Source organism: Coccinella septempunctata, chromosome 1, assembly GCF_907165205.1.
Source record: "Coccinella septempunctata chromosome 1, icCocSept1.1, whole genome shotgun sequence".
NCBI classification, from domain to species: Eukaryota; Metazoa; Arthropoda; class Insecta; order Coleoptera; family Coccinellidae; genus Coccinella; species Coccinella septempunctata.
In genome coordinates, this window is record NC_058189.1 from 21,291,873 (window position 1) to 21,305,093 (window position 13,221).

The 13,221-nt window shown below is 35.1% G+C and overlaps 1 protein-coding gene across 4 annotated transcripts in view; it reads left to right on the forward strand.

Moving 5' to 3' along the window:
- The window catches only part of LOC123323036 (serine/threonine-protein kinase Genghis Khan), a 163,785-nt gene that overhangs the window by 61,685 nt on the left and 88,879 nt on the right, over positions 1 to 13,221 (forward strand). For all 4 annotated transcript variants that reach the window (XM_044911233.1, XM_044911236.1, XM_044911234.1 and 1 more), the window contains exons 10-12: positions 9,410 to 9,624; positions 9,680 to 9,952; positions 12,540 to 12,653. In XM_044911233.1, coding sequence (XP_044767168.1) covers positions 9,410 to 9,624; positions 9,680 to 9,952; positions 12,540 to 12,653 — 602 coding nt within the window. The remainder of the gene's footprint in view (positions 1 to 9,409; positions 9,625 to 9,679; positions 9,953 to 12,539; positions 12,654 to 13,221) is intronic.

Genomic DNA, 13,221 nt, shown 5'->3' on the forward strand with positions numbered 1-13,221 from the left:
GAAGAAGCTGAAAAGCCTGAAGTTCAGAATGCATGTGCCGATTTTTCCAGTGCGGAACCTAGGGAGAACCTTCTGGGTGAAAAATTCAATTTAGAAATATGTTCGGTGGCATATTTTGCGGGTTACTTATGCAAAAAAGTAACCCATAAATATGAGTGCAAACATTGTGAAGAGTGTTTCCAGGGAGAGGAAGAATTTGGCAACAACGAACAGTTGCTGATTTTTTATAAAAATTATGACCTACAGGCTCCAAATTCTCTGAAGATAGCAACAGATCTCCTGACTAAATTCACTAAAATCGGTATGGAATATTTTGCGGAAAATATTTCCACACTGGTGGCAGGGAAAGTTTTGGAGAACATGAAAAAACTTATTGATGCGGCAGTGGAACGCGATTTACCACAGTGGAAACTTCAAGAAAATTGTGCTGAACATAGAGATTACATTTTAAAATTATTAATAAGAACTATATTGCATAAATATTGTAAGAGCATTATAAGTTCGCCAAAAAGCACTGTTAAGAAAAATGAAAAATTATCTATTTTACAAAATAAATAACCTTCTTTATACCGTTTTATCATTTTCTTTTATTTCAATCAATTGATCTATCGATCCATATTCCTAAGACAGCCGCCAAGCGAAATATCTGTTTCCATTCGTAAGATTACTATGTGGGGTCTCTCTAGTAAAATCGATAAATAATCCGTCGGCACTGACTGGTATGAATCAGTACGGAAGTACGGGCCTGTCGAGAACGACTGTTTTTACGATTTTTACGATTCATTCACTGTGCTGCCATCTGGTTCAGCTTTTATCGGCGTCAAAGCTTCGTTCCCTTAGCGTTACACTACTATGTGGTCTTTATACAATGATGCGGAACTGTGGACGCTCACCTTTAGTGGTATTTTCACTTCTACCCCGAACCGAAACGGGGCTATCAGATCACCATCATAATTATGGCGTCGCGTATATTGTGTCAATCAAAGATTATAGAGTAGGGAGATGGGAAACGACCCTATATCTCTAGTACTAAAAACCGACTACACTTTGGGCCTGTGTTTCACATACTGAGAAATTGGATGGCGCTGAAATCGTAATGTCAAACAGTTAAATTACAGTTGTCTGCTTTATAATTGAAGGGCGCGAAATTCAAATTTTATTCGAAACATCCCGAGCGACAAAACAAAACCAGGGCTTTGTTTTGTGATCAGGATGTTTTTTTCATGTGAACATTGTTTTGAATCAATTAATATTGGTGAAATACTTTGTTAGATTTGCTATATTTTTATTCAAAATTTTAAAAAATATGACAGAATTGAAGATTTTACAGGGTATATTTAAAGGTGAGGTTTTTTTTTTGACAGGTGCAACTGGTGGGAATAATTTTGTCGAAATTCTCACCTTTGAAAACACCTGTATACAAATAATACAGCTTTGAATATTGGATTAAAAAGTACATATTGAACTATTATATATCAAAGTTGATATTTCCATGCAATACATTTTTTTAAATCAATAGAATTTGTACAATTTTTAGCAGAAATCTATATGAACAAATATTCAATATATATGATGAATACTTTGCATCGCAAGGAGATGATTGTTGTTTTCAGTTTTCCGATCTTTCTATCACTTCTGGGGAAAGACTTGGAAGTACTCTGCAGGTACTTCTTTCAGGTAAACTCGAAAGAATATCTGAAAAAATTTCATAACAAAACAATTAATTCAATATATTGAACAAGGGATGACTTATCATCAGTATTTGTCGTAACACTTTCAATCTGCTCGCTTTCCATCTCATGTGGCTCTTCCATGAAAGGAATGCTTTCTGCATATGAAAAAGTTATGCATTCGATAAATGCTTCAAATTGACTTAAAGTAAAATACAAAGATCATATTATAGTGCCTAACTCTATAATCTTCAGTAATATGTTCACTGCACGTGGTGTAGCTTTTACTCAAGTTAATGTCTTGACGCCCACCAAATTCTATCCACTTCAGAGCACTGAAAATAAAAATCAATCAACATCCTAGTCACATTGTACGAGTTTCAATACTTACGTTTCCATTTTCTTCGGTAAATTCAAAAAAACTTATATTTGGAGAATCCCAAACAGCAGTTTCCACAGTTCTTTACCATACAATGTTTTCCATACGACATTTTGATCAAAGTCTTTGATTTTGAAGTTTTCACTTAATAAAATGCACAAATTACATGGAAATTAGGTGACTAGAAAGAGCGAGGTCAACGAACGGGACGAAAATCAAAACATAAACAAAACGGCCATGTGTAAATATCTCCATGAAATGTCAAATGGCCCTTGAATAAATATTTTAACCAGTCTTAGTATTTTAATAGACAACTGAACCACCAGGCGGCGTTCACGCAAGTGTAGTCGCTTCGTTTCCCATCTTCCTTCTCTATAATCTTTGTGTCAATATATATTGTACAGGGTGGGCAAATTTCGATGTTTTAGCACTACAGTTTTTAAACCAGAGGAGATAGACAAAATCTGATACCCCATTCTCGTTCTCTTTTTCTGAGAAACTAACAATTGTAGTAGTCATTTTTGGCCACTTTCTTTTGTTTTCGAGTTATAAGCAAAAAATTGGAAAAATGGCGATATCGAAATAAATTTATTTCTCCGCTGATACTGATGATAGAGCTCTGAAATTGAAATATTATACAGGCACTTTTTCACGTACAATCCAGTGGCGTGCTCGCCTTTTTAGCAGGATTTTTAATTACGAAGCTATTACCCAAAGTTATGTTTTTTTAAATGGGAACACTAGTTTTCTGTGCAATTTTTTGAAAGCTTAACTTTTTCTGATTTCAAAAATATATAACATCATATAGTTTGTATCAATATAAATGATAGAAAATGGTCAAAAACCTTTTTTCTCAATATTTCTATGGTTTCAACTTTTGATGAGCACAGAAACATATAGCATCGTATGATTACCACTGTCTCCTTCTATAAGTCTTTTCATTATTATGAAAATTTATTAAATATATCTTGATTCAAATTTTGTGAAAATTGGTAAAAAGCATAGAAAGAATGGCATTGCCTGAAGGAGACTGCTTTTGTTATAGGAAACTCTATTTTTCTGTGCTCGTCAAAAGTTGAAACCATAGAAATGTGGAGAAAAAAAGATTTTTGACCATTTTCTATCATTTATATTGATACAAACCATATGATGTTATATATTTTTGAAATCAGAAAAAATTAAGCTTTCAAAAAATTGCACAGAAAACTAGTGTTCCCATTTAAAAAAACATAACTTTGGGTCATAGCTTCGTAATTAAAAATCCTGCTAAAAAGCCAAGCACGCCACTGGATTCTACGTAAAAAAGTGCCTGTATAATATTTCAATTTCAGAGCTCTATCATCAGTATTAGCGGAGATATAAAATTTATTTCGATATCGCCATTTTTCCAATTTTTGCTTATAACTCGAAAACAAAAGAAAGTGGCCAAAAATGACTACTACTATTGTAAGTTTCTTAGAAAAAGAGAACGAGAATGGGGTATCAGATTTTGTATATCTCCTCTGGTTTAAAAGCTGTAGTGCTAAAACATCGAAATTTGCCCACCCTGTACAATTCTAGAAGTGAAACAGCTAGCCTTTTAAGACAGAAATGTACTTTTCCTGGTATTTTTTTCTTCGTTTTGAAGGTTCTAATCTATTTGGAAGTTGCAATGTTTATTGATACACTGAAATAAAATCGGAAGGTAAATTACGATGTTGCTGGAGCTACTGGCCATATTCGAATATGATGGAAGCTGAACGACCGAGACAATAAACTCTATTGTGTTTGGGAACACTGGCAGTACTGTTCGGGAATATCGGAACTAACCCATAATGTCGCGATTTACGCGTGACTCGTGCATGAACGCGACTTCTTTCGAGTGAATTTCGTGAGTGAACGTGCGTAAGCTAGGCAAGATGTGTCGTGAGCGGACATGATTGGGCTTGTGATATCACTCACGTACTAGTCCAATAGTCATCTTCTCTGGGATTACTGGCAGTATAAAGCAGCTTAAAATAGAAAACGTGGCAAGTTTTCTATTCTGCTTTCGAGCTCATTGCTCGAGGGGATCGAGAGTGAAACTTTTGTGGATCAATTCAATTCGCTCCTCATTCGATTAAATAAATACAATATGTCGAAACGAATTGTTGAAGGTTCTGCAGTTTTGAATGGTGTTTTGAGCCTTTTTTTTGCAGAAGACCAGCGTGAATCATGCGTTTCGAAAAAAGAATGAAAACAGAGGCGTCGGTGGAGCTCTTCCCTATCGTCCTGGTGTTCTGCCTCATTTGGGTTGCAAGATGGACTTTCAGCGTCAATTTCTTCTGGCTTTTGTTGCCCAGGCATGTGAATCTCATCAGTGGTGTTGGTGTCGCTCTCTGTTACTGGCGCACGCTGAAGTTCTTGTTTAATTGCGTCGATTCTGGCCATTGGTATTAGTTCATTTCTCAGAATTACGCGGTACTGGTCTGCCACCCGTTTTTCAGTGACATTGAGATTTGGGTGGGCGTTGCAGAATTCCTCATGGAGCCTTTTCCTATAGTTGTTCGTGTTCTGCCCTAGTCCCGTGATGGAGTTATATATGCGCACAATAGTTTCATTCGTGGACGTTGTCCACTTCATGCGCTTTCTAACTAACCCCGCTTGGGTGAGTACTGGCTGAATATCCTGCACAGCACCTTCAGCGGTTCGAGTCGGCAAATGAATTGGACTCGTTGGTTGCTGTTGTTGCTTTGGAGCTGTAGCTTCTTTTGCAGCAGGAGCCCGCTTCCTCAACATCCTGCCACCGACGTCCCGCATGCTGTCATGTCCAGCGCCGGCTCCAGACATGCTCTGACGATCCCCAGGCAGCGACTTGTTTCCGAGGCTTCTCGTAATCACCATTTCCATGGGTTTGTGCTCCCCTTTCTCGGTTTGGGTGAGGGGTAGAGAAATGGGAGCAGAAAGAGCACCCCATAAAGGATGTGAAAGAGAGAGAATAAAGGAATGGGACTGCGGACAGCAGGCGTGGCTGGCTGCACCGTCTACGTCGTTACGATGGCTACCCGGCAGGCCATCTACTTGATAGCTGCCAGGCAGGCCAGACACTATGTCTTATTATTATTATTATTATTATTACAGAAATCTGTGCCCTTTGCTCTCGACTATTCCCCAATAAAAATGCGTCTGCGCGAAGAGGTGTCCTGACACCAGTTCCGCTGCGCAAATATTAGAGACGCAACCTCGAGAGCCATTATAGTTTAGTAAGTTTAGTGTTGTGCTCGAGGTACAATGAAACCCTTCCACTTGCTCTATTCATAACAATAATTGACAAAACAACAAGGTTTAGTTTAGATCTGTCTGACATTAGTTCGACATCCACGTGATAGAAGTGTCCTTGCGTTTCGAATTTGAATATGTTTTTTAGAAAAATATTATAAAACATATTAATATTTCAATGATTCTTCATTTTCCTATATTATTTTCAAACATGCAATAATAATGCCTCAATGAATGACAAATAATTTCCTGTCAAGATAAGTATTCAGGTTTTTTTTCGCCATAACTGGTTTGAAAATAAAATGAATCCTACGGAAAAAAAATTGAAAAACGGAAAAAATAATTCTAAGAAAACAAAAACAATTTATAAATTATGGAAAATCAGAATAATTTTTTTCGTTTTTCATTTTTTTTTGTAGGATTTATTTTATTTTCAAACCAGTTATGGCGAAGAAGAATCTGAATACTAATTTTCACAGGAAATTATTCACGTCATTCATTGAGGCAAATAAATTCCTCCCATGGCTCCCGTAGGAGTGAAATAAAACTGTCGCAATCATTTTCAACAGATATGACACATCCGTCTCGCGTTTGGAGTATTAGTGATTCATCATTCGATCCTAGATCGTTTCGCTAACATACATTAATTTACACTACTTGCGAGCCAATCGCGAGCACGGGCTTTCGGGTGAAATCAACTGAAGCCGTTCGCTTCCGAACGTCAACTCAATTTTCGCTAGAAACGCGATTGTTATATGTAATAACCATAGACAACCTTGGTCATAACCTTGTTTCTGGTTTCTGAGTAGTGATGTGATTGCTGTGATCATTTGAGGAAATTCCTTGGCAAAATAACAAAACAAGGGTAATGAAAAGGCAGTTTATATTGCTATAGAAGGTACCTTATATTTTCAGTCAGCTATCAGAATTTGGTATGAATTATGGAAGTTGTGATGTAAGTACATATTTAACAGCAGTGAGTTTCTATAAATGTATACAATATTTTGTAAGTACCTAGTATAAGTTTTTATAAAATGCTGATTTTTTGCAGGATAAATACCCTGATTTGTGGAATATGTCAAATGGCGTTCGGAAATATATCTGATGTAAAGAAGGGACATCTTCGGAAAATCCATAATGAAGACTAAAACCAACATACATATATTGTGTTGTCTTTGTCCTGCTAAGAATAAAAACAAGTTTTGTAGTATGTTTGTGAGAAACATAAGAGAGAGGTAGCAGGCTGTATACCTATTCCGGGAGTTTATTCTTCAGGAATAACTGTCAAAATTTGAACAGATGGCAACAACAATATATCTGTAACATTTCAGAATCAATTTGATTCATCTCTTCATTTAGAATTGTATGTATTCGGTGAGATTTGTTGAAACACATATGTGGCATCGAGCATGATGATGACCTCAAAACAAAAGTATCTACTATCAATATTTCAGCAGAACCTTCAGATCAAAAAGTCTGCAGATGGAGTATCAAAAGTGACGATAATGAAAGAGGCTACGGATGCATTCTCAACCTACGCTTGATTGATGGATAAACGTCAATTTGTTTATAATAGCTAATTCAGTTGTGAGCATTCAGAATATCATTTTCGTATCACATTTTGACCTATATACTTCTATTCAATGAGTTTCAATTGTTATTTCTTTCAATATATTCAGATATGAAAAGATTTTAGTATTTTTGTTTTGGAAATCTAGTGACTGTCGAATCGCTTATCGGGCAATCAAACTTTTGTAAAACCCGCTGTTCAGATTTCAGTGTATGTTTTTCCAGCAGTATTATTTTGTAGATCACTGAACATATTGACCTGATATGCCTGAGTTCAAATAAAATCAGTGTATATCCATAATATGTTTTGAAAAGTTGTATCTTGTAGAGCATATTCTCGATCTAATGATTTGAAGAAGTTGTGTATTAACAGTTAATTTTTGAATTAAACCTTATTATGTATAAATTTTGCTGTATAAACCACCTCATTAAAGAATTTCGAAATATTGTTGTGTTTGACTTCCCAATTCTAGCTTCCAAAGATAACCAGAAGTCAGAACCTTATTCCCCCTTTCATGAAAAATGTAAAAGTATTGCGAATTCTTATTGACATAACACTAAAACAGAATTACATACTTATATGATTTTCACTAACATGAGTTGTTCAACCACGACATGTGTTTTGCTATCACAATAGAATCTTGAGGTGGGTGAAGGTGAACTGTTGTGATAACAAACCACATGTCGTGATTAAACATCTCGTGTTAGTGAAATCATATATGTAATTGTTTTTTATTCAATTATGGACTTTCATCAAGTATCCGCCACATCAATTCAACATATTTTCATGATTATTTCAAAGAATTAGTTATCTGTTAAAATCTACATAGTATTGGGGAATTAATTCGAATTTGATTCTCATTATTGTCCGATTATATCTATATGGATTTGTTGCAACAAAGTCGAATCAACATATTTTAGAATGAAAATTTCGAAAGATTAGGTTCAATTTTTTTGGCGAATATACATATCCGATGTCCGATGTTATATTACGTATTCCCAGTTCAACGTTTTGAGAACGTATTGGCGCCATATAAACCACGCCCTCTTCCATCTGATTGGCTCGCACGTCGTGTAAATTAATGTATGCTCGTTTCGCTCTTGCTCCGCATCCCCACCAATACCCACTACAACCTGGCATTTAAACCAGAGTAGACGTTTATTCGATATTGCATCGCTCTGAGGTTTCGATTCTTCCACTGTTCCATTAGACTCCGGGCATATTCGAATTTAACACTGAAACTCCTATGTTTCCATTTGAATCTTCCACATCGGTACATTGACAGCTTACTGAATCTCGGAATTAAAGGGGAAATTTTTAGTTTTGCGGACGATATTGCACTACTTTGTGAGTCCGACTCGTGGGAAATTTCGAAATCAGAAACCGATGCCGACCTAAGAATTCTAGAAGAATGGTCCAGTTACAACATGCTCATCCTCAACCTAGAAAAAATGAAATATTTACTCTTTTGCTGATACTCCAGTGGATTGCCGTCTATGGGATGTTTGTCGACCAGAACTGATTCTCACATCCTAGAAGCAGAATCAGTCGAGTATTTGTATGTAATCATTGATCGACATATGAGGTGGTGGGAACTGCAGATAAAAAATATAGTGAATAAATCGAGCGGTGTGCTGTAAAAGAAAAAGTATTTGAAGATATACCTAGATTTGAAACATCTTGAACTTTGCGTTGGTCTAATCGCAGCTGACATATGTAATTGTGGGGGAGAGGGGGGAGGTGTTAGTGATACTCACCTGGAGGAATTTGGTGTTATTCAAAGATGGATTCTACGGGTAATCTATAGTACACCACCCACCTCTAACGCTAGGTTGCACGGAGAGTCCTAAATACTCGATGTGAGACAACTATTCTGTTTGAATATAAAAAAATCTGGAATCGTTTTTGAGCACATTGTACACTGCTACAATACCAGAACTAAGATGGTTTCCTTGTGCGTATCTAGGTGTGCAAAAACTATAGGAAAGCGTGACTATCTTGCGCCGAAACTCTTCTAACATCTTAGGGGTAAACATTGTCAATTTGTTCAGAAAGAGGTGTGAAAAATGGATTATATACCATGTAAGGGAAAGACCACACGACTTCATGAACCATAGGTGGGGTGTGGATGAAAAAATAAAAACAAAACAAAAATATAAAGCACGCGAAAAAACTATTCAAAAACGATTATATTTATAAACTAGAAAAAAATAATGATAGTACTTTCAAAGTAGTCAGTCTAAATATAATATTCAGAAGTGTTTACTGGAAAAATTGCGTGAACCATGATTCGGTTTACTTTGTTCACTCATCATCCGAGGCGAATTTTCTTAATACATCACGTACAAGAGAAGGCTTCTTTGAGCCGAAGATTCTGTGAGATTTTTTTCCACATACATATTGCTCTGCCTTAATTTTTATTGTAAATAATTTATGGTGAATAAATATTATTACATACATATATTATTACTATTATTATTCAAATGGTCCCTGAATGTCTCTTATAACATGAACGTCTCATGATCTACTACTATTATGAATGATTTTTTTTAGCCAAACTGAAAGAAATGGAAAAACTACTGAGGATATCAAGACAAGAAAAAGAAGAGGTTCAAAAGGAAAAATTTGACTTGGTAGAAAAACTTAAATTTCAAGATAAAGAGTTGAAAGATAGCTTATCTCAGAAAAAAGTAGCCCTGGCTGAGTATGCAGAAGTATCGGATAAACTTTCTGAACTTCGTCAGCAGAAACAAAAGTTGTCTAGACAAGTGAGTAAGCAAATAAGAGTTAGTTCAACCCTTCCATATTCACTTCTAACTATAGGTGCGAGATAAGGAAGAGGAATTGGAAACTGTGATGCAAAAAGTAGATTCCCTCAGAAATGACATTCGTAGAGCTGAAAAATTGCGTCGAGAATTGGAATCCAGAGTCGATGAAGCCTTGGCTGAAGCAACAAAAGAAAGAAAACTTAGAGAACGATCTGAAGAATATTGTAGGCAAATGCAAGCTGAATCTGATAGATTGCGGGTTAAAAATGAAATATGTCCTAGGGATCAAGACAATCTAAGATTCAAAGCAGAATTGGAAAAATTAGAGGTATGTTTTCTTAAAAGTTATTTAAATTGTTATTCTTAAGATCCTCTAGTTTTTCTTATTAAGAATATTGAGAATTTCGACTGTTTGAATACAAATGGTTCATTATTATTAATAATAATGATAATTTATTAAGCCCTTCAGACAACGTACTTATGTATGCGACAAGTCAATTACAATAAGGACTAGCGTTTTGTGCTCACCAGCTGGTGCTTCTGTAGCGTGAGGTCCGGAACATACGTAAACTAATACAAAATTGGTTTGTGTACGATGACGGGGACTTATCATTTCACAGATCATAATATTGGAGAAATTCAATATATAGAAATATTTAGTAACTGAACATTATCTATACTTCATTCAAATTTATTTTAGCAGTCGGTTGGCCATGAAATAATTTTCTCAAGTTTTTGTAACTAGAACGAAATTAGGTTGGCACTCATGAAATGTCGTTAATGTCATAACGCCGTTGCCACAACTAATATCAATTTTTATTACGAAAATTCGAAAATACCGAAAGTGATTGAAAAAAGGGACGGGGTTTCAGGAAGTGCTATTTAGAATTCAGGTCCGCTCATTCAAATAGTTATACCCTGATATTCTAAAATCCACAATACGTCAGACGATAGCGAACATATTCAATGTAAGAGAATTTATATAATGTTTCATCTGAATCTAAAAGACTTATATTTCAGCTGAATATTTCCACAATCAGAAAGATTGTGAATGAAGAGTATGACAAAGAATTTCCTTCTATTGGAAGACCCAAAAAAGTGGTGGTATTTGAGAATTTTATTTTTGAGTGAATTAATGCGAAAAGTTTACTACAGGATTTTCGATAAATGTCATCGGAGAATAAGTTCCCTAAAATGGATTTTTCTATTTTTCATTTGACTTGTCCTATACAATGTAAATGTCTTAAGGTACTAATAAATACCTAATTATTATTATTACATCAATGTATTATGAATAGCCACAAATACGCGCAAGTTGCCCTGTTCCTTGTTTATTCATGTGAAATTTTTGTTCAACGGTGAAGTTGCATCTAAACTTGAAACTTCCTTCAACTCCTTTTACTTATATTGATGCAAGATGATTTTTGTTGAAGAATTTAACATTCTTATAATTATCTGTTAATTCCTTCGGGAGATACCCATTCCCAACCACTGCATCATATGCATTTCATCTTCGGGTTAATATTTTTGAAATCTACAAATGATGTAAGCCAAAGAAGATAACGAACATTAACTCTCCTCAAGCGAGTGCATATTATGATATTATACTGATCTCTTGTATTTTCCATGCAAATAACTGGATTTGGTATGCCTTCAATCAGTTAGTATAAACTTCAATTATGTTCGTCACATATTTTCCGAAGAGATTCGACATTGTGATAAAATACGTAATAACAGAAACTTTTACGTAGAACGGGCAACATAGCGTTGATTTAAAACCCAAAAATGTTTTGACAAGCTTTATAACCCCACATTTTCGTACTATACAGAGTGAAATGTGTCAAATTTCCATGGCCAACCGACTGCTAAAATAAAGTTGAATGAAGTATAGTTTGTCATTTTTGGATTTTTTTAGTCGCGCCTTTGTGTAATTCCTTTTCGGACAACGATTTGCTTCACAAAAACAAAACATAAAATGCGTATTATCATTGATGGCCTATTTAGAAAAGGCTTTTTACTTGAAATCTCTACTTTCTCAACATTGAATGAGTTATTCGTGTTCTTGATGCCTTTGAATTCTTTGAATTAATCAAATATCCCTCTTCTGGTAATCAATCACTTTTTCTGGTCGATGACACATAATCTTATATATATATATATATATATATATATATTTTTTTTTCCGTTTCACCATTAGTGGGTCATATGCCAACCGGACAAGATTTGTCAAGGTTAACATCGCGCTCAAATACCTAGCATAAACTGTGTTATGGGGATGCTTTAATGAAGCCTTCTTTCTTCAATCCTTTTCTGCCTTTGAATAACAAGTAAATTTCCCATTTCCTTTATTTTCCATCCAATTCTTCACCAGTCTTCTCTCCTTCTATTTGTGAATCATTTAGAATTATTCGTAAACTATCTGTTTCTGTACAATCTTGAATCAATTTCCTTCAATTTTCATGTTTTGGTCGAGCTGGATTGCTGTTTTATTGTGTTTTGTGCATGTTTTTGTTCCCGACGTTAGGGCCCCTAATCATGGACAGTTCGTTTGATCGCGTTTTTTTCTTCAAAGTTCGAACAGCGGGTATTCTGAAAAACTTTACACCGTCCCTTCAACCTCTACTTCCACACTTGACTACACAACAAAAAAAGGAGCATTTTCTAATTGGCTGCAAAGGTATAAAAATACTTCAACACACACCGGTTCAATAAAATGAACGGCAACGAACGATCAGCTGATTTTTGACAAATCGTTAGGGTACCTTATTATGTCATAAAAGAAATTTTTTTCGAGGTTTCACAAACATTTTGACCTAAATGTCACAGTTGAATAATGTTTAAAAAAATTTTCCTATGTATAAAAATGAGCAAATTTTGATGAAATCATTCAAATTATCTTTGATTATTTATTTCAGTTGCAGTACAATGAGAGGCTCAATCAACAACAATCTCGATACAACTTAGAATTATCGTCATTGAGAGAACAATTACAGGAGGCCGAAAACCAAAGGGACTTAATTGAGAGAGAGGTAACTGCTTTTTCTTTACTATCGCTTTTATTTGAATGAGAGGCTGGATTGACGCACAGGTTTCACGAAGCTCTATTCATCATCAAAGGTCCTGTTTGACATAATCATTCAATAATTTATTCAATGAAATATTGTTATTTGAATTTTTATTATTGGACCTCTTTATCCTTTTCAATAAAAAAATATAATAAATAAAGTTTCATGAAACCCACCAATCATATCCGATCATATTATGTAAATCGATTTTATGCAGGTCCAGTTACTGAAAGTTAAACTGGAAAGTATATCCGATATCCGAAACGATATCTAATAATGAACAAAAGTTAGCTGATTCAAATCAATGATTGTTCCAAGATAACATTACATTATCATCAAATAAACAATTTGTAAGTTCACTTATCATACTGAATGTGGGGAACCATGTGATGCCTCAAGTCTCTTTTTGAGTAGAAAGTCAGTTGCCAGTACTCTCTGACTCTACACTTCCGGCTCGAACCTCGACGAGTCATCACGGTCTCAAGTTTCCCAAGTAGTTACCGAATATTGTAGAGTTAGGAAGATAGGAAAC